The sequence below is a fragment of the Agelaius tricolor genome, unplaced genomic scaffold (genome assembly GCF_023055355.1).
Source record: "Agelaius tricolor isolate 1412-34295 unplaced genomic scaffold, bAgeTri1.0.p SCAF_3, whole genome shotgun sequence".
NCBI lineage: Eukaryota > Metazoa > Chordata > Aves > Passeriformes > Icteridae > Agelaius > Agelaius tricolor.
Window position 1 is genome coordinate 57,600,293 of NW_027269263.1, and position 20,284 is coordinate 57,620,576.

At 39.3% G+C, this 20,284-nt stretch overlaps 1 protein-coding gene across 3 annotated transcripts in view; it reads right to left on the reverse strand.

Moving 5' to 3' along the window:
- Positions 1-20,052, reverse strand: part of GSAP (gamma-secretase activating protein) — a 45,482-nt gene extending 25,430 nt beyond the window's left edge. The window contains exons 1-13 of one of the 3 annotated variants that reach the window (XM_071423984.1): positions 19,753-20,052; positions 16,230-16,303; positions 13,361-13,417; positions 12,599-12,668; positions 12,128-12,184; positions 11,909-11,997; positions 11,419-11,488; positions 10,326-10,375; positions 8,911-9,015; positions 7,915-7,974; positions 7,229-7,272; positions 5,572-5,660; positions 1,052-1,129 (exon numbers count right to left, since the gene is read on the reverse strand). In XM_071423984.1, the coding sequence (XP_071280085.1) occupies positions 1,052-1,129; positions 5,572-5,660; positions 7,229-7,272; positions 7,915-7,974; positions 8,911-9,015; positions 10,326-10,375; positions 11,419-11,488; positions 11,909-11,997; positions 12,128-12,184; positions 12,599-12,668; positions 13,361-13,417; positions 16,230-16,303; positions 19,753-19,837 (928 nt within the window). In that variant the 5' untranslated portion in view covers positions 19,838-20,052. The remainder of the gene's footprint in view (positions 1-1,051; positions 1,130-5,571; positions 5,661-7,228; positions 7,273-7,914; positions 7,975-8,910; positions 9,016-10,325; positions 10,376-11,418; positions 11,489-11,908; positions 11,998-12,127; positions 12,185-12,598; positions 12,669-13,360; positions 13,418-16,229; positions 16,304-19,752) is intronic. The other 2 variants (XM_071423981.1, XM_071423982.1) reach the window with 2 other exon arrangements.
- Positions 20,053-20,284: the final 232 nt, after the last annotated feature.

Sequence of the window (20,284 nt, forward strand, 5' to 3'; positions counted from 1 at the left end):
CTTACATGAGCCCACAAACAGCTCTGCACCAAACAACTCCATTCCACAGAGGTCATTTCAGACTTAGCTAGTCAGTGTCACCATATTTATCCCCAGTTTCTTCCTAGTACAGATCAGGATGTACAAGGGCATGGTTGGCTCCAAGCAATCCAACAACTCTTTGACTACATGTCAGGTGTGTCTGGGGAAATCAGCCCCTCACAGCAGTGCAGTGCAGTGTGTCACATCCAAAAAGGACTTTTCCCAATTTGTTAATGCCTCAAGAACACAAAAAGGTAGTTCACACAATCCCACAATATTCCAGCAGCAAGCAAAGCAACTTGTATGTGCAGCTATGACCTATGAGAAGCATCCTGACACAAGAAAGCAAACAGTTAAGGTAGAACAGAGACACAGTGTGCACTTGAACACAGTTACTCCATACTAGGCAGCTTCTGCAGCTTCTCAGTTGAGAAATAATTTGCCTCTCTGTCCATGCATCAAGTAAGAAAATCTTGATAACGAGAACTTTTATTCTGATTGGAATAAAACAATGTCCTTTATTATTTTAAAACAAAGGTCTTAACTTTAAGAGCTTGAGCACCACTTACACAGCAACTATTCTTAGAGTCAGTGGGTGTTGCACCTCTTGCTGTGAAAATGACACATTGAACTGGAATTCTAAACAGACATGCAAGCTAAGAGCTGTTGGCTCTATTTCCCATACAAATGCCTTATGGCATAAGTACAACACACCTGCAAGCTCCCACAGATTTCACTGATGTCTGGGCTCAGCATGCCGGAAAGTCTGGCTAGAAATAAGGGACCAAATTAATAACCATTTACAAGGCCACTGGTTTGAAGCTACTCACTCAGCATCAGGCAGGAAGCCTACAGCAGGAAAGCCAAAGCTAAAGGCAGCTAAAGGCAGCTGTTGTCTTGAAACACCAGCCACAGTAGCTTATTGTCTGCAGACTATGGTGGTTATTTGTTTTGAAAGGCATTCTCTGACTCTTTCAGCACACTGTCATTCTCCAAAATAAAGCACAGAAAGTTAACAAGTTAGTCTTACCTTTATGTAGAAAATATATGGAGTATATGATCTCATGAGGAATATCAGAGACTAGACTACAACACACACACAAGCCTCCTAGAAAGACAAAATAGGGAAAGAAAATTAACTTGTCCAGCTGAATATCCAGACATCTTTATACCGCACAAAACCAAATCAAGACTGTTTCAAATTAGGAACTAAAAATAATCTCTCAAAAAAAGGTAAAGATTACAGGAATATCTATTATGGACTCTAATCATCATCTACCTAATGAAACAAAACCAAGAAAGAACAGAGGAGGCAATCTGGCACAATGGAAAGCTGGGTCCTGTCATGGTCAGCTCTTTCTTTTACAGGAAGTACATTTTAGCCCTTTCCAGGAGAAATCATGCTTGCAGCCAGAACACTGATCAACCCTGTCTCTCCACAGACTGCCTCAATACAGATATTTTGTGTTCAGGAGCTGTCAGATATGCTCAACAATATAATAAAACACCATTTCTTTTCTTTTCAAGTAATCTCATATTGGCAGCAGCATGAATACACTACCAAAGCTTTCTCACACTAGAAGTGATAGCCACTTGTCCCCTTTCCAGCCCAAAGAACTGCTATTACCTTTTTTAGGAGAGAAGTCAGTCCTTGAGGCAAGTTTATTTCAGCCAGGGTACTGCATACAGGAAGGTTTCCCACTCTCAGAATAATTCTATATCAGATTGCTCCTGTTTTGACCCACTGGATGGTAACCCTGCTTTCATCTCTCATAAAAACTTTAATCCCCTTGCTCTGATGCTTTGGCATTCATGTTAAAAACAGCTTCCAAACCACATTATCCCAATATAGCTGGGATAGGTCATCCAGAAATACAATATTTCCATTCACCTTTTACCTTTATTGGAAATTTATCATTTAAAAGAAGAAAAGAAAGTAATACTAATACAGGTACTGTTCTGTAAAAAATAAAAGGCTGTGTATAGAAGTTATGCAGAAACTGGCACAGTATGGAAAAAGCACAAGTACAAAAAAAGCACAGGTACCCAGTTACTTTATTTGATTAAATGCCTTGGTATTTCACACCACAAGGCTGTACCATAGCTGTGATACAGATATGGCTGAGACAGTTCTTGTTTCTGCCTTCTGGTGAAGGTAACTGCTTTCTTAAGGTGCAATTTTTCTTTCTGCTTATTCTTAGCTGACTGAACAGGGTTTGATACAGTTTTGCTTGGATATTTGAGTCATCCAGACAACAGACAGGGCATTTTGCCAGAGCCCTTGGCTTCTATCAGAACATGCATAATTTTTAAAGTAGCAGCATCAGGACTCATGAGGAAGACTGGAGAAGTTCCAGCAACCCACTGGATTGCTGTTTTATTATCAAACAGCTCCCTTCCAGAACTGCAAATTTCCTTCTTGCATGCTGGAGTCTTCTGCGTACACTGCTCTGTAAATTGCACAACAGGCAAGTGAGTGTGCTCAGACTGAAGTGTCAGTGGGCAATGTGCAAGCTGACCACAGAAACTGCAGCTCTGGCAGACTATAAATAGGATGTGCATCTTTCAACTCAACAATATTGCTCCATGTGTCAACAAACTGAGCTGCAAACAACCGGAAATAACAAATGGTGCTTTGTTAATGCAGACAGAAACATGGCAGCCTCAGACCAACAGGTGTCCGAGCAAAGTTATATCTGCCACAGTCCTGGCAATCCCAGCAGAGCAGCCAGACACTAGGAATACATCACAGACTCCTTTCCTACCCTTAGCAGAGCTCTCTGCAAATTAGAGCTGGGTTGTGCTGCTGCAGGGAAAGCTTATTAGCCAATTGCAACTGTACGCAGAGCCAGGTCTACCATACTACCCATTTCAAAATCATTTGCCAACAGTAAAAGCTGTAGCTGAATGCTGCAAGGTGAGAAGACTCATGTGAGGATATACTTGGATGGACACTTATCTTTCCAGAAATAAAAGGGAAAAAAGATCTTGACCACAAAGGTTAAAAAAAAAAAAAAGAAAGGAAGAATTTAAAAATAAAATTCTACTCCTATTCAGGAAAGAGCAGTTACAACTTTGGCACTCGACAAAGTCAGCCCATTGAGACTGTAAGAGTGTAAGAGTCACCTATGATATACAGAAATTAAATTTTCCCTATGAAACTTTAACTAAATTCCTCATTTCTGTTCAAGCAAAAACTCAAGACATGAGGCTGTAACAGCATCTCAACAAAGCATCCAAATGTCACAACTCAAATACAACATTGCACCAGGGCATTTTTGTCTTCTTGTACTGACTTAGGAGGGACTTGCCTCATTTAACCTCAGCCATCCAAACATCTCTCATTTAGACTCCTGTTCAGCAAACAAAGAAATATGGATTGAGGCATCCTCTGGAGATGCCTATTTCTTGAAACATAGTCCAGATGCCTAAATTTCAGGGGATAGTTAGCTGATGGGAATCCAGTGTCTATGACCTCTTACTGCTGCATTTTTTTAATATTGAGCAAATTTAATTGAAAAATATTTCTAAAGTACTAAGAGAAAACATAACAGTACAGTGTTTATCTAATAACCACTGAATTCTGGGCATGCCAAGTTAATTGTGAGACTGGAACTGCTTGATCTCAGCTATTCAAGAATTACGTGGAGGTTTTTATCTGGAGAGATTTTGTCTGTGCTGAGTGTAAGGAACAGAGCTACTTTTTTCTGCCTCAGAAGTTTGAGAAAGGAGAAGTGATTTCACTCAGAGTTCAGACTGGCAGGAGCCAATAAGAGTTTTATTAAATGGGAAATTGTATGGAATATTCCAGTTGAAGTTTTGCCAATTACAATTTGCCAGGGATGTCTGAATGGTACAAGCAGGGATACTGGCATTAATATCAGAGCTGTGCTAGCAGGCCCACAGCAGGCACAGTCTGCTCCACAAAGAACTTGCAGGCCACTTTTGCAAATCACCCCTGAGGCACAAAAGGGAACCTTTAGTGTGATTACACATAGTGGTCTTCAACAACTAGATATGGTTTTAGCACCAAAATAGCTTGGTCCAAACTATTAGCTACCAGAAATAGGTTATGCAAGGTAATCCTCAGTTTTAAGCAATATTCAAGGCCAAGCCACATACAGTAATCTCATTTAAGTGCAATTGTCAAATTATCTGTTTTACAATAAGTGCAATGAAAAGCACTTTTGCTTTTGCTTTAGAAAGGTTCCACACAGACTTTAAATACTGTGTCACCAGACAGAAAAAAACATTTTACTTCACAGTAACTAAACAAGAGTCTTGTTGGAGGATGACTGAATTTCATCCTAAACTCAAGGAGGTACTTCAACCCCAGAGGAGTATAGGTTTTAAAAGGAAACATCTATATAAATAAATAATATTTTCTATTATTGTACTAGCTGTTTATATAAGAAATTGTCTTGCTAACAAAGAAAAACCCTAATCTACATTTGAAAGATAGAACCTTGGCTTTCTCTTGCTTCTAATTGCTTCCCTCTGATCTTTATAAGCATGCAGTTTGCCTTGGTAAGAAAAAAAATCCACGTAAGGAAGCTGTACTTCACTTGATTTGCACTAATGGTCATTTCAGTGCAAGTGGCAGACAGCTCAGCAGTTCACTGTGTGCACAGCAGGCTTTGGGGAGGGACAAGTAGAGCCTCTCCTGCAGCACTTCCCTGTACAACTCTGCTGACCAGTCACAGGTCAAACAGACACCATCTCTGCCTGCCTGGATGGTCTAACAGAAAATGACTGTGATGAACAGATACCTCTTGAGACCAGTTTTTAATCCCAAAAAGCTCATGGCATACATTAAGATGGAGGAACACTCCAAAATCCTAAAGGTTTAAGAAACATTTTAGGTTTAAGTTTAAGCAATCATATATATACCAAATCCCTGAGTAGCACATGCCATGTTTAGTATCACATACTTGGACCTTCTAAACACCACATACTATCAGCAATCCAAAGCTCTTAAAGCCTGCATTGCACATGCTCTGTGTACATATGTCCCCTCTGTAACACAAATATATACTAGATCAGAAACCCAGACAAAACCTTCCTTGAATTTACTTTCTAACATAATTGTGGTCAGCTTTAACATTAGATTGCTTTAATGTAACACACAGCCATGCTTTGGTACCTGCTGGGTTCTGAAACTGCCAGGAAAATGCTAAGGTGTTCTTACACTGAGATATTTCACTGGTACCAGTTCTTTGCAGTTGGGCTACCAAAAGGTTTCTGGGTGACTGTTTTTTTATTGGTAGGTTGATATATAAAATCCTGGGTACTTCAGCTCAACTTCACTGCAGCTTTCAGAAGGTAAGAAATTTATTAATAGTAATAAAGCACAGTTGCCTTTTCCCTCTCCTCACAGTTACCTGCAAAGTATGCTCTAAAGGAATACAAATCTCACACTCACATTATAAATTTTTCTATTTTTGTGTGTTTTCCAATATTTTATGAATAAATCCAGTAATCAATTAGGATTACACTGCATGATAATTACTAGTGGAGGTAATTTTGACCATACTTGTATTTATTCATTACCTGCTTTACTTGTGAAAACCTGAAGGTTTTTCAAAGATTTAGATGCAACATCTTGATCTTGACAGTAATCATATCCAAAATTCACAAGTCTATGAGCAAATAAAGATCACTAAGTAAATCACTTCATCCAAAGAGATTTATCACAACAAAAAGATTACCAGAACAGTCACTATGTAACCAAAATATACTAATTAAATTATAATTAAATGTTCTGTAATACAAGTTAAATTGGGCTTTAAGCAATTTGCTCAATGCTGTTAGAAACAAGAATCCCAAGACTGCACACTGTTATCCACCAATTTTGAGCATGCCTGACAACCATTCCTATACTTTGAAGTGAAAGCAAGTTGTCATGACATGCTGGAAATCCAAATTCTTCTGACACCTAATAACTCAAAGGTTTTGCAGACTAACTGTACAGCCCATGGCTGTAAAGCTACATTTTAATCTGTAATAAGGACACTACTTTCAGTGGAAATACTGCAAAGGAAAAGCTCAAAATCACACTCACATGGACCTTGTTATACCATGATATTTTCAGTCTCATGCTGCCTGTGTTTCAATTGTTTTACATATTTTTAAATCTACAAGGCCTATTTTCCCCCTGCAAAACATGCAGCAGAAGATTGTAGTCAGTCTGCTTTGTTTTTTTTTGTTGCTGGGTGTTTTTTTAATTTGGTTGTATTTTTTTCAAGGAAGTATTTTGATCCTGTAGGGATTTTCCCCTTGGTCTTCTGCAGTAATTTTGAAAACCAATAAAATAAAGTAAAATACAGCATTGAAGCTCTTACAAGAGCTGTGTTCTTTCAGCACCAACTGTAAGAGGACACAACCTGCACATGCAGGAGCACCACAGGAGCACCACATTGAGCCTTATGCACAGCACTGAGACATTCTGAGACCGCAGTTGGGGCAGGGTGGAACTAAAACACCTTCAGTTACTGACACCTGGCCTGACAGCTCTGCCCCCACTTTTTATTCACAAAAATAAATGGGCCCTTTTGGAATGTAAAGACAGATGAGGATTGTGACAGAGTTAAACCATCCTGACTAGTTTTTTCATCCAGTTAAAAGGGAGCCCTCAGGAGACAAGCTCAGATGCAGTCATGTGCATGGCAGACACAGAATCAGACAAATCTTCATCTTTGGAAGTGCAGGCTGCTGGAAGGAGCATGCTGCAGGAGAACAGAGTACAGGCAGTGTCTTCACAGGCCATAAAAAGGTGCTACTGGTTTGCTTAACTGCCCAATAAAACTTGCAACAGCAATTAAAATGCAGAGCTTCCTTTGACAGATATTTTAACATCACCATTAAAACCTGCCCAAGGTTAAAGCAAATTAATTTAAATAGGTTCAGCATACTCAGAAGGTTTAACCTATAGCTAGCTCTTCAGACAAATAATTTTTTTAAATGGCACTAAGAAGCAGTCAAGGATTAAATTACTTTTTACAGTTGACCCCGATGAGAATAAGAACTGGAGGTCTGGACACAGTTTTCATGTTATTCTCATGTTCCAGTGCCATGTAGGCAACTGCAAACAAAGATATTGTGGTTTGGACAAATTTTACTTAGGTTTGTAAAATGGAGCATATATAATAAATTACCATGTATATTGAAAGGAAAGCAAACCAAAACATTAAAAAAACAAACAACTTACTTTAATTGTGTGTCATTTACAGCAATATCCAGGTGTGATTCCAACTGTTAAATAAAAAGGAAAACAAACTTGTTCTTTACAGAGGTCAATATACTATGTTTAGTATTTCAGACCAGTAAAATGTGTCATAGTCACATTTCACCAGATTCAATATTTTAACAAGTTTATTTATCCTCCTCTAATCCTTACAGTCATTCAAAAACCTCCATAAAACAGATACTTAAAAAAAAAAGAAAATAAAAGCCACTGGAACAAAGGTCTAGTAATAATCACATGTTATAATTTTTATGTTCTGTTTTTTGTATTTTGGCTGCAACAAATGTTCCTGTCTCACTTAAAACTGACAGAAAATCACATGGTTTCTTTGTCTAGTGCACTTGCTAAGCCTGCTTTTTCAATAAGTGAGTATAAGTTCAGTACAGTCATGAATGTCACTTACTGCCTTCTAGGTCAAAACAAGTGTAATTCCAATAAAGTTACCTTACTGTGGGGAAAAATCTCAGTCTCACTGAATATATTCTTGACAAGAAAATAATGCAAAAAAATCCTAAAAAACTCCAGTTTTCCTTTGAAAAAGTTTCAACAATGAAAAAGACAAAAGATCTCTGTACCAGTACCTGGAAAACATAATTACATCCCACTGTAAATAATAAATTATTATTTATAATAAAATACTCAGAACTTACTATTGAATTAAAATTTTCCTCAGGATAAAACTGGACACACCTTAAAGTACTCTTTGATTCCTGGAATTAAAAAGAATGTGTTTTGTAAGTAAGAAAGGATATTATAGAGACTGGGAAGTGACTGGATACTCAGCACCATTCTTCACACTCAATCTGCTTTGCTAACAGATATGCAGAAGTTAGGGGACAAAAGAATTTAAAAACCACATATAACCCCTCACAACAGCACTGTGACATGCTTCCTTCCTGTCCCAGATCATTATCTGCCAATCATAGATAATTGCTCTTGTGGGCTCTCATTTAAGCACAGCAATACGCGTCTCACACATTTTAGAAAGTTAAAAAAATGTTTTTCCATATCTACCTATATGGCAAAAAGAATTGCATCTTGCTTTAGTCAGTTCAAAATGGGTATCTCAGAAACAAAAACATAAATATATTTCTCCATCACAGTTCACTTCCTGTTATTTCCTAACATTCACTCTTCTCGTGGCTAAGAAGAGTAAAAAAAATTTTTTTATTTTATTTACAGAGAATGCATCAAGTGCAATTAGTCCCTCAGACAAAATAAAAAACCCAAACCCTGGGTTTTTTTGAGAGTTTCAAAGCTTCTTGCCAAGAACCTGTCCTCATTTGGTCTCTCAGTAAGTCTGCACACAAATTACTTTCTAGATGTGAATTCTCTAGAAGACAGGCAGTATACTCACAGCAGTTTTGGATAGATTTAGATACTTTTGAATAAAAGACCTTTCTAAAGCAAGAAAAAAAAATTTACCAAGCCCACCTTTTTTATAGAAAGCACTAAGACCAGTCTTCTTGTAATGTACCAAGCACAACAGCAGCTACAGCAAATTTGGCTTTTGCTTTAGGTTATTTGAGGCAAGAACAAGAAAGATCATCCTAATGAAAACAAACCCCTACTTGCTACTCCACACTTAAAACTCCACTGTCACTAGACAGGCAAGAAGAAAGCTGCAAGAATGACTTTCAGCTCACCTTTGGAACAATGTAGAAGAGTCTTTGCTCCATCATATCCCACTGTGCCCAAACGAGGTCATCTACAACTTTGGCTCTTGGAAGCTGACCTGACTTTTGAATCACCTACAGGGAAAGAATAAAAATATTAGAAGCCATCAAATAAAGTTTTGCAACAATTATGCACAGTCTGTGCTTTAAAGAGAAAAGCAGTGCAAGAACACACATAGAGAGCAAGGAGGTTGGAAGGAACAGGCTCCTTGTCAGCAGCATGAAGTCCACTTTTGTTGTGTGCAAGGTGCTCAGTTTAAAGAGATCAGAAGCACAGTTTTCAGAGTACACCTACTAACAAATCTCTTCTTTCAGTCCTCCTTTGCAAGAAATTCACCACTTAAACTGCTCAAAGTGAACAAAGAATAGCAGAGGCACCCTTCCTCAGAGAGGAGGGAAATACCACAGGCAGTTCAGAACCAGCTACATTAACTGCTGAAGGGAATGTGTCAGCTCCAAAAGAGATTTCTGTCTGAAGTCTCAGCCATGTGAGAGAGAGGGCTGGAGTAGAGCAAAGGCTAGTACTGTGAAAACTCCTGGGATTGTATACATGCACACTTGCATGATACAGGGAGATCTCATGTCAACCAAAACAAATCTGTTTGTCAGAAGGACATCAGATCTGTTTTCTGATTGTACTTAAGTCTTTACTCCACTACTGTAGTCCAGCATATAAAATACATCTGCTTGAAGGGTCATGACAAACTGAGAAAACCACCAAAGATTGCAAAGGGACAAAAATCAGGCCCTTAACTTTTCCTCCAAAGCCTACATTCACCTCCATAACACAAAACACTGGCTTTCCTGACACAATCATTTACAATATTGGACATTATTTTGTTATATTATTAGACAAGTGCTCATTAACAATAAGTCTTTCAAGAAGAACATTCACAATTTGTTGACAAATTCATGTTAGAAAAAGAGATGAGGGGAAACAAAGATTGGAACATTCACTGTACTTGGGCTGTATCTAAGTTTTACATCTTCTGTTCATTTGTTTTTTTAAGTAAATCCTCTACTGGGTTCACACAGAGTCACAACAGACAAGATTAGGAAGGCAACTCTAAAAATATTTTAAATGGTTGCAAATATTTAAAATAGTTTTAGAATTAATAAACACTATATTTACTCCTAACTTCTAACACACAGAAGCATTCAGCAACACATAACAAACCCAGTAAAATAAAAAAATTTCCTCAGAGATTACAAGGTGTAAAGTTTTTCAATCAGCTTTGTGGTCATCTGCATAAGCTACCATAGTAATCCATGCTTTCTTTAATAAACTTTGTGTTGCCCAAGCATAAGACAAAAAAATTTCAGAACTTTCAGCTAAATTAATTAAAGTAAAAAAAACCTCAAAATCAAAGATTTTTGAATCTTACCACTTTGTGTTCTTCTTCTGCAACAACATGGATGTCAAATTGTTCAATATCTTTAAAATAAAATTTAAAAAAATCATTACAAAAAAAATTTTAAATGCTTTTATACAGCTTATTAAACAAGCTCACCTCTTAGAATTCTGTAAGAACACTTCAGGGCCAGGAAAGTTCAACTCCAGTGCAAGAGGAAATCTGTGACACATGAGCACAGGTGCCTACACAGAGACCTGGAGTCTCTTCCTTTCCTGAGCTGAGAGTGGCCTCAGTCACAACCCCTCATGGAAAGAGTTCCCTGCCCACCTCAGCACAGCCCAGGCCTGAAGAGCAGTGACTCTTGGCACTGCACTGAATGTGCCCAACCAAGCCAAGGAGCACCCATGGAAAGAAAGAGTCTGCAGAGCTGCCTGCCCATGCCCAAGACCATCCCTGACCTGTTTCACCTCCTGCCACAAACAGCCCTTCCCACACCAAACTCCTGGAAGTTATGCACAGCTGGCCTGCATGAGAAGTGCAACACCCACCCAGCAGATGTTGTGTTTCTGATTTAGCTCTGTCCACCTAAGGCCACCTCCCCAAGGTTGGTGTCTAGCTCAGGGAAGATGGGTCTCTCCAAGGGGATGGAATAAGAGATCTCACTCTGTAATAAGTTGGGAAAACCCAGTCTTTTCCAAATGTCCATTTTATCCATTCCTTGCCATTAGATTAGGCTGAACATACAATGTTATCTGAATCCAAGGAACTATTGCTCTATTCTTGTCCCACTTCCCATGTTAAATGACATCTTTCAGTCAATTGATTTGCTCTGGATTTATGTAGGCAGCTATAAGGAGTCTATTTTAGCTTTTTTAGAAATAAAGATAACTGATGAATGCAAGAGCTAAGCAACTAATTGTAGATAAAGATGGTCATTCTGTTAACATTGGAAAAAAATCTGGTAAATGATACAGTTTTTGAAAGACCTTTGGAATACCTAGAATAACTCACACCCTTCTTTTTCCTGGGTTTTTTCCCCCAGTAAAAGTCTACCAAAAATACAAACTATGACAATCATCTTGAAGTAAAAGAATGACAATGTACTTTGAAAATATTAACTCACATTTATCTTCTGAAACTAGCAAGAGACGACTTTCTCTAGAAGCATTTCTGCCTTCAACTGGATAAAGAAACTAAACAGAAAATTTCACAGAAGTAAGTAAAAACCAAAGTAGTTTAGAACATTTATCTAAAATGTTTGGGGGTTTTTTAGCTGGGTATTTATGTATTTTTCAATTTAATCAGACACACTAATGATATTTAATTAATAAAAATAGCTGTTATTACATACTAATAGTCACCAGTCACTATAACTGCAAACTTTGGAAGACTGAAGAGAAATAAAAAAGTAACCTTCATGTTGGAGAAATATTCTATACCAAACATTTTATGAAGTTTCATTTTATGACATTTTTTTATTTCTCTGAAGAAACAGGGGATATTATCTCTGTAACAGCTGCAAGATAACATGAGATATTTCTGCACTAAACCATGGTTTCTCTCTAGCATAGCAGATTAAAAAGGCTTATCTTCAGATTAGTTGGATACTTTACCTGTACTCGAACACAGCTATCCACAGCCTTTAGCACTCTCACATTATTAATGGGATGAATTTCAATTAGCAAGGTTAAATACTTGGACACTGCAAAAAGAACATGTTTTAGATAATATTCTTTGATGTAAGCAAGTTTGTTTTTTAAACAGAAATACCTGAGAAAGAAAGCAAAAAGGCCCAATACTTCAAACAGCATTAAGAAATCCACTTGCAGTACCTGACTGTAAGAGCTGAGCTGCTCTTTCTTCCTCTGAGTATTGACAGAAGCTGACTGCTGTGGGAGGAGAAAACACCAACACAACCACAGTGAGTGTGCATATTGGACATTAATCTTATCAAACATCCTTGAAGAATGAGCATCACAATTCTTCTACCAAAACATGTATGTTAAAGGAACATCAGAAGCTCTTTTAGATGTAGCAGGTATGCACAAATGCAGGAGCAGAAAGTGAACAGAGGGGCAGTGTGTCTTAGATGTTTTAATAAAACTGCAATATTGTCACAGCTGTGTCTTTATGTTGTTACCTACATTATCTGATTTTGGATCCACAGAAATTAATAAACTGCTGTGGGCAACACATAGGTTTAATTAACATTTAATTACATTTAAGTAATTCTAAACCCAAATGTATCATTCTACTAAACTAAATCTTGACCAAAAAAATCTAATGATAAAGCACATATTTACCCAATAAGGTCCTTTCATTGTTGACTGAACAGCTGATTATGTGCAGATTCTTCTCAAACATATAGAGGTGCTACAGAGAAAAACACAGTAATGTTAAAAACTGTGCTTTTTCAAAATCCATAAAGGAAACCATCTAATTGCTTCTTAGGAAAACACTGCTGTCCCACAGATTTTAACTTTAAGCCCAGAAGAACCACATTTCAAGTTTCAATTGTAATAGTTCTCCTTTTTCTCATGTTTTTTTTTTTTAATGGTTCTTTTGAGCTCTATGTTGCCACTAGAGCAGCATAGCAGACCTTTATATAAATACAAAATTTCACTCATTTCATACTATTATGGGGACACCTTCAAAAACTTGTTGTCGTGATTTTAGTTACTGAATTGCAGTGTGTTCAGTTTTAGAATAAAATAATCTCTTAAAATGGTATCACCAAACAGACCAAGAATAAACACATATAAAGAAAACTCCAAACATTTACTTCTTGGCACATGTGTGCAATATGAAGAGAAGTGGAAAGGACCTGTTTAAAAGGTTGTTTAGAAATGAAGATTGCAGACATGATGCTTTACTACTCTCAATCTTTCAGATGTTCTGCAAGGTGGTGCATTTTAACACTACTGAGAATCATTCCAACACCTCATCTTTTCTGTTTCCAACAAGGACACACCCCTTAAGCACCTAACATACTGTGTTGCAAAGCATCAAAATCTGAAACACTGCAGCACTGTTGTCACCAGAGAGAAACCTGGTATTGCTCTCACCTCGTTTTGTTTCGTTTGAAGATCATACAATCCAATGTGAGTGTTTCTCTGGTTTCCCTATAGATAAAAACAAATTAGCACTAGCAATATAAATATACACAAAGTTAAGCACTGGGGGTTTTTTCCTACCTCCCTGTTCTCCCTGCCCCTTGACACACACACTCACACACTTCTCTGTCCTATATATAAACAGGCAGTTAATTATCTAATTCCAAGAAAGCAAATTCTAATTCCAAGAGAACAAAGATTTATTTTTTCCTTTTAGAACTAACACATGGGATAAACCTGAAATGTGGCCAATCCACAGCCCACAAACCATTGCATAAACCTAATGCCTCTCTCTCACTTTGCTTCTAAACTGGTTTTAGTCACAGGCAATAGGGCCAGGAAGAGAGATGTCTGTACAAGAATCAATAGGGATGCTCTGGCCCCTGGAGATTTAAGGCTGGAATTCTGAACTTCACCAAATTGGTGGGTCAAAAGGGAGCACAGAAGCATCAAACATCACCAAAAATCAGCTCCCAGTGATCTGGCTGTAGCCTGGAAAAAGGATTTCAGGTCTGCCTTAGGAAGTCAGTTTTTGAAGGCTAAGTATTTTATAAGCTCACCATTAGCTTTCTGCCTTTGAAGAGTAACATAATATATATCCTTTCTAGCTTACTGATAAATAATATATGATGATTTTGTTTGAGGCACTTAGAAATGTTTGGGACTACAAATCAAAACTTTACTACTTCTTAATTTTTACCATACCTTAAATTTTCCAATTATATTAAAAAAGAAAATTCTCCTTTTCAGCATATACTAGATAGCAAATCAAACTGATGTGTATTAATGTACTCTGGGTATGGGCACTAAATTGCTAAACTACTGACATTAAATCCAGCCACACAGGCTTCTACTTCCACAGTGAGCTTCATTGTTTTTAACAATTGCTTAGGGGGAGAGGGCAGAGATCTGTGGTTATTTACAAATTTATGGCATCGTGCTTTGTGAAGTTGAAACAAAAGCCTGAGTATTTGCTTCCTAAGGGGTCTATTTCTGAGTGTGTCATTATTGTTGTAGCAATGACAAAAGTCTTTGACTTCTGATTTAAACAAGGAAAACAAAATGTCTTTATATTAAGACACAGGCTCCAGGCCTCCTAATTTAAGATTAAGCAAGTGGTTTCACAAATAACTATTTTTTTTCAAGTGTGTTTGAAATGTTAACACCATCTTACTCAGAAACTGAAAAATACATTTTACAGGACTGGTAACAGAGCTACATCAATGCTCATGACTAGGCATAAACTAGGACACTTGTTTTCAAGTGTCCTCTGAAGATACTTGCATTACCTTGCAAATGGAATTCACTTCTGTTAAAAACATCTTCCTTTACATTAACTATTAATGTCACAAAATATAGACACTGTCAAAACCACAGTACAACACAATACTCTAAAATAAGCTTGAAAATAAAACTCAGTGTCCACTTTCCCCTGGTTGCACACAGAATACACTTGACTGTCTCTCACTTAAAAGACAAAGGTTGTTTTCTATTTGTATCCATGAGGAAACAAGGCAGGCCAGCTCAGTCTAGTTTACATCCTCCCAAAGAACAGGCTACAGTGGCCAGTTACCCTAAGCTCCACCAACTGCCTTGGCCAGATCCCTACAGACTACAGTGGCAGCTGAAACACCCAGCATGCAGGCACACACCTACATTTAGACATGTGAACCTTGAGCTACAGCTCATCCCTGTGCCAGCTGCAAGAGCCTAAGAGCACACAAGGCAGTTACACTGTCAGAGGCCCCAAAAAGCTTAGTGTGAGATTCCACAGGTGCTACAAATCAGCAACACCACACACACAGAGTACCAGCTCTCCTGCTGAGTTACATGTGCATTTGTATTAAGTCTTCTAGGGTCTCAAGCAATGAAAAAACCCCAAACTTTGACACACTCTAGAACTGTTTTTATGGTTATTGTTGCCTTGTACACGCTCCCCTCCCTATGCTTGTACTAAAGGAAACATCCACCCACAGTGAAAGCATATTAAAGTTAAAGCCTTGGTGAAGCCTCACCTCTTCCCTTAACCCTAGGGAAGCTGGAGAGTTTTAGCATTGTTGAGCCAGAGAGGAATGAAAAGCACCCCTACTCTACTGGAGTTGCTCCTCAAGAACCAAGATCCTCCAGGATCCAGCTGGATCTACAGAATCTTCTGGACTGAGCTGCACAGTCAAGAAGCACAGCTTGTCTCATCAGAGGAACAATGAGAAGAAGACAAAGTCTCACTTTCTAAAACCATTAGAAAACCCACTTGGAAGTAAAAATAAAACATGTACCATGGAGAGCAGAATCCAATGTTAAGAAGCCAGCTCTAGATACTTCAAGGCATCAAATAAACAGGGGTTACTTCAGACTACTTGCAATAAAGTGTTATAGATGAATCTTAAAGACAGGGATATGCAGAAACAGTGCTAGATAAATGGTATCTTAAAACATTTTAGTAGGAGAAAACTTTAAGTAAAGCAATGCACATGAATTTAATAGGCTTCACTAAGAAATTGAGTGTGAAATTATGTGTTTATGAAGTGTTTTAAAGAAATTGCATTTCATTCATGGGGAGATTCTGGGCCAGCAAAAAATCAAGGGCAAAAACCCTATTGACTTAATCAGGTGAGTACTTTAGTCTCCATTTCATCATTCTTAACCTTTGACTGAAGTGGAGACGGGTATTTTCCCACTGCCCAACCCCCTCAGGTTGTAATCAGTTGTGTTTCCACGTTCTAATGCTTACTTCAAAAAAGATTAAACTACAAGAACTCAATTAGATTCACATAGAGTATTATTCTCAACTATTTTTTTTTAAATTCCAAGGTGGACTTACCTTCCAGGTATAAATAATTTTTCCATTTCTTTCAACATTTACAACGTAGAGTGCTGATGAATTCTCAGAAGTGTCTGAAATAAGAAGTACAAAGAGATACAGGATTTTTGTTTTATATAGTTCATCCTATAATTTATGCACACTTTAAGCAAATATGCTAAATACATTTTTACTTGTAAATACTTATTTGCATATGCCAAAATTACACCTTTCTGGAAAAAGAGGGAGTACTTCTTACACCATGATTTAAATCTGATAAACTTCAACACAGATAGTTAAGGGACTTCAAAACATGCAAGAAAAAATATTTTTGTAAACACCTACCTCTTCATTAGAATTATGATTCTAATTACCTCTACCTTTTGTTATGAAAATGGAATGTGCTTTTGCAAAGAATAAGAAAACCAAACCAAACCAAAATGACCCCCTTGCATTCATTTACTATACCCAACATAGAGTTCAGACAGTTAAGCCATACTCCAGTCCTCTGGCCACTACAGGAAGAGAGAACCAGCCCGAGGAAAATATCATTTGCTCACACTTGCCCCTTCAGCATCTCAAAGGAAAGCCTGAAAATAAACTACATCTTTAGACATTAGTTCTACAACACCAACAGCACCTCTCCTGTGTCATTCTTAGCTCCTCCTCCTCCAAAAAGAAATTAAGGAAAAAACCCACCAAAATCCAAAGAACCATAAGGTCAAATACCATATAGAGAGACATACAACCTACCTACAAGTACAGGGAACTAAACAATGCAGGACACAAAATTATTTGGGATGTGAATGAAAGAGTACTGTTAAAATAGAAACAGATAAGCAGGAAGCTAGGATGGACACAGAAAGAGAAGAGCATATCTGGACAAAGCAGTACAAATTTAAAAGAAAACCACCAAAAAAAAAATCAAATATGGTACTCAAGGTGAGAAAAATACATGCTTTTCTGATGCTGCTTTTATGTTTTCTCATCACCACAGCCATCAAAAATGTGTTTATCTGTGATGGAATTTTTACTAGAAGTGGAAGTTTTGCCCTTAGTAAGGTTGAAGCTGTATGATTGGTCTCAATTATATAATAAAGGTGGCCTGCAGTTCAGTAAGCATCAACATAAAGAACTCTCCTCAACCTTCTGCAAGCATTAGTCAAGTCTGACACTATTTACTTGGCAGTTATCACAAAGTTTTGATAGAAGGAAGACACTTAGTGAAACTTAGTTTAACAAGCCTGATACTACAAACTGGCTTGTACAGCTTGCAGTGATAAGAAAAAAAAAACTGTTTTCAAGTATTATCAGAAGAAAGTAAATTTTCCATTTGATTGTGGGAGGACAATGAAAACCCTTCCTGTACAATGAGCAACACATCACTTTCTATTGGTTTCAGATCACTCAAAGTACATTATAACACCACTATATTAGGGCTAGATGGTGACAGCTGGGACAGTCTAAGGTAACATGCTCTCTTTTTTATCTGAAGCTTCCTGGAACTTAACAACCACCTCAAACTTTCAAGATGAGTACTACAGTCTCCACATTTTCTCATGCAATATTTCCTCGGCACAGAATATTTGTAGAGAAGAAGGTCCATGTCAATGAATTTACCTATCACCAGACAGACATCTTAAAGGAGCTGAAAAAGTTCTGTGTCAGAAAAGAGTTGCTCTTTTCTAGAAAACAGTCAGTGGGAATATGGAGGCAAAGAAGTGGCAATGGTCTCTGCCCCTGGAAACCCCTACAGTAAAACCCTGCACACAGAATTACAAATCCTTCCTCATGCCCACAGCTGAGACCAGCAGATGAAGGGCTGCAAATGAGCCAACCCAGCCTGCCTGCCCAGCACACAGCTTTTAGCAACATAATCAGGAGGAAGCAGAGTTTGATTTCCTGAAGACCATTATATGCAGCTCATACCAAATCAAGTGGAATAAAGAGAACAAGGCTGGTTCACTTTGCCTGCCGCTCCCTTCCTCTCATCACAGCTACTCCCAGCTCTCACGCAATTAGCAGTTCTCACATGCTATCGAGTGCTTTCAAGTCCTTAGGAAAGAAAATAATAAATATGAATAGGTAACATCTGAAAACACTGACAGAAAGTACCGTGACTCCTAAAAATTATACTTGCTTTCTGTGATTAGATATTTCTTTGATGTTTAAATTAATCTTTTCAAATCCCTACCTCCCACCTTCACATTCCTAATACGACAGCACTGCATGAGGAGGAAGTCACTATACACAGATAAGTTTAAATGCAATACAGCAGTACTGGTATTTGATCAGATGCACCCTCCAAACTAGAGTCTTATGCTTCTGTATTAACAGGGACATTATTGAAGGAAGACTCCATTACATTTTAAAAGATTCAACACAATTTTTTCCTTCCCAAACACAAGTCAGTGCCATTTTGAGACCCTTATTTCATTAACATATAGATTGACTTATCTTTGAATTCATCACTGATGAACTGATAAATTCATAGATTAATCAATTATGCATGGAGAATTTCAGAATTTTACCCCAGATCCCTTCAGTATACCTTTCAATAATTGTTCAGTAATTGTAGAAAATGTGAAGTATTTTTTAACAGATTTTTAAATGATAGCTTGCTAAATAACTCCCTTATTCTCCAAGCTGACACTTTCTGGTTTGTCACCAAACAGCCCCTCAATGAGGGAAGCAAGTTAAGTATTTTAAGTAAAAGCAACTGAAGACGTTCAAGTTCATCACACTTGCGTATCGATGGTCTTGCTACTGAAGCAATAATTTTTACTGTATTATTATTTTATTAGAATAAGTTTTTCATCAGTTTCTGAAAAGCAGAACTGAGCCAGCTGCTCTGCAGACGAATAACAAGCAAACAGCCACAGTGCCAAGAACACGGGAGGTCATTTTTTTCCAACCACCACCCCGAGCGCTCGCTATGCCGGCGATCGCACGGTGCTGTGACAGCTGACGCTGCATCTAATTTTAAACCAGCACTCGTTTACCAGGCACACCAAAGCGTTCAGGCTGTGGGGCTTTTCCCACTAGAAAGGGGAGTAGCGTGGGAGAGAGAGTAATGCTAACACTTTTTCTTTTTTTTTTTTTTTGGCCGGGGTGCGGGGGGAGGGAGGAAGGGAGAAGAAAAAGAGAAAGCCCCAAACGTGTTAAGAAGCAGGAAGAAAAAACAAGTGGAGTGTAGCAGATGTGTAGAAGTGTTTTCGGCATGTCAGAAATTCCTTGAGTACAGCGAACTTGCCCACCTCAAGTAACCCCGGCACCCGAGGGTCGCTCCCCTCGAGCCCCGGCACCTGAGGGGAGCCAAGGGGCCGAGAGGACCCAGGGGGGCCCAGGGGCCGCTCCCCCGCCGCCATCCCCTGGCCCCCGCGGCCGGAGCTCCCTCTGCGGGCCTGCCCAGGGTTCTCTCGGGGACCCGCACCCGGGGGCCTCCCCGCAGCCCGGCTCCTCCGCGGGCCGGGAGGGTGGCCGGAGAGAGGGAGAGACGGCCGGCGGGAGGGATGGGGCTCTCCTCAGCCTCCCGGAGCGTTACCTAGAGCCGCGGCGCAGCCCCGCTCCGCCAGCCAGGGCAGCACGTCCCTCTGCAGCTCGAACTCGGGCACCAGGCGCAGCAGCATAGCCCCGGCCCGGACCGCCGCCGCTCCGGCTCGGCTGCCCTCAGCCCGCCCCCTGCGTGGGGGGCGGCCCTCGGGGGTTCCGGCGGCTCCCGGCCCGCTCCCGGCGCCGCCGGCCCTTCCGCTTCCTAGCGCGGCGGCACAGCGCCTCCGAGCCTCCCGCGGCCGGCCGCCTCCGTGCTGCTGGCCCGCCGACTCAAAGGCTCTCGTTTTCCCCATGGAGCGGGCGCACAGGCTCCTCCTCAGGCCGGCTGGAAGAATCACAGAATCACAGACTATTCTGAGCTGGAAGGGACTGACAAACATCATCCAAGTCCCGCTCCTGACCCTGAGCAGGTCAGCCTCAAGAATCACACCATGTGCCTGAGAGCGTTGTCCAAACGCTTCTTGGTGCTGTGACGGCTTCCCTGGAGAGCCTGTTCCAGTGTCCCTCCCTCCTCTGGGTGAAGA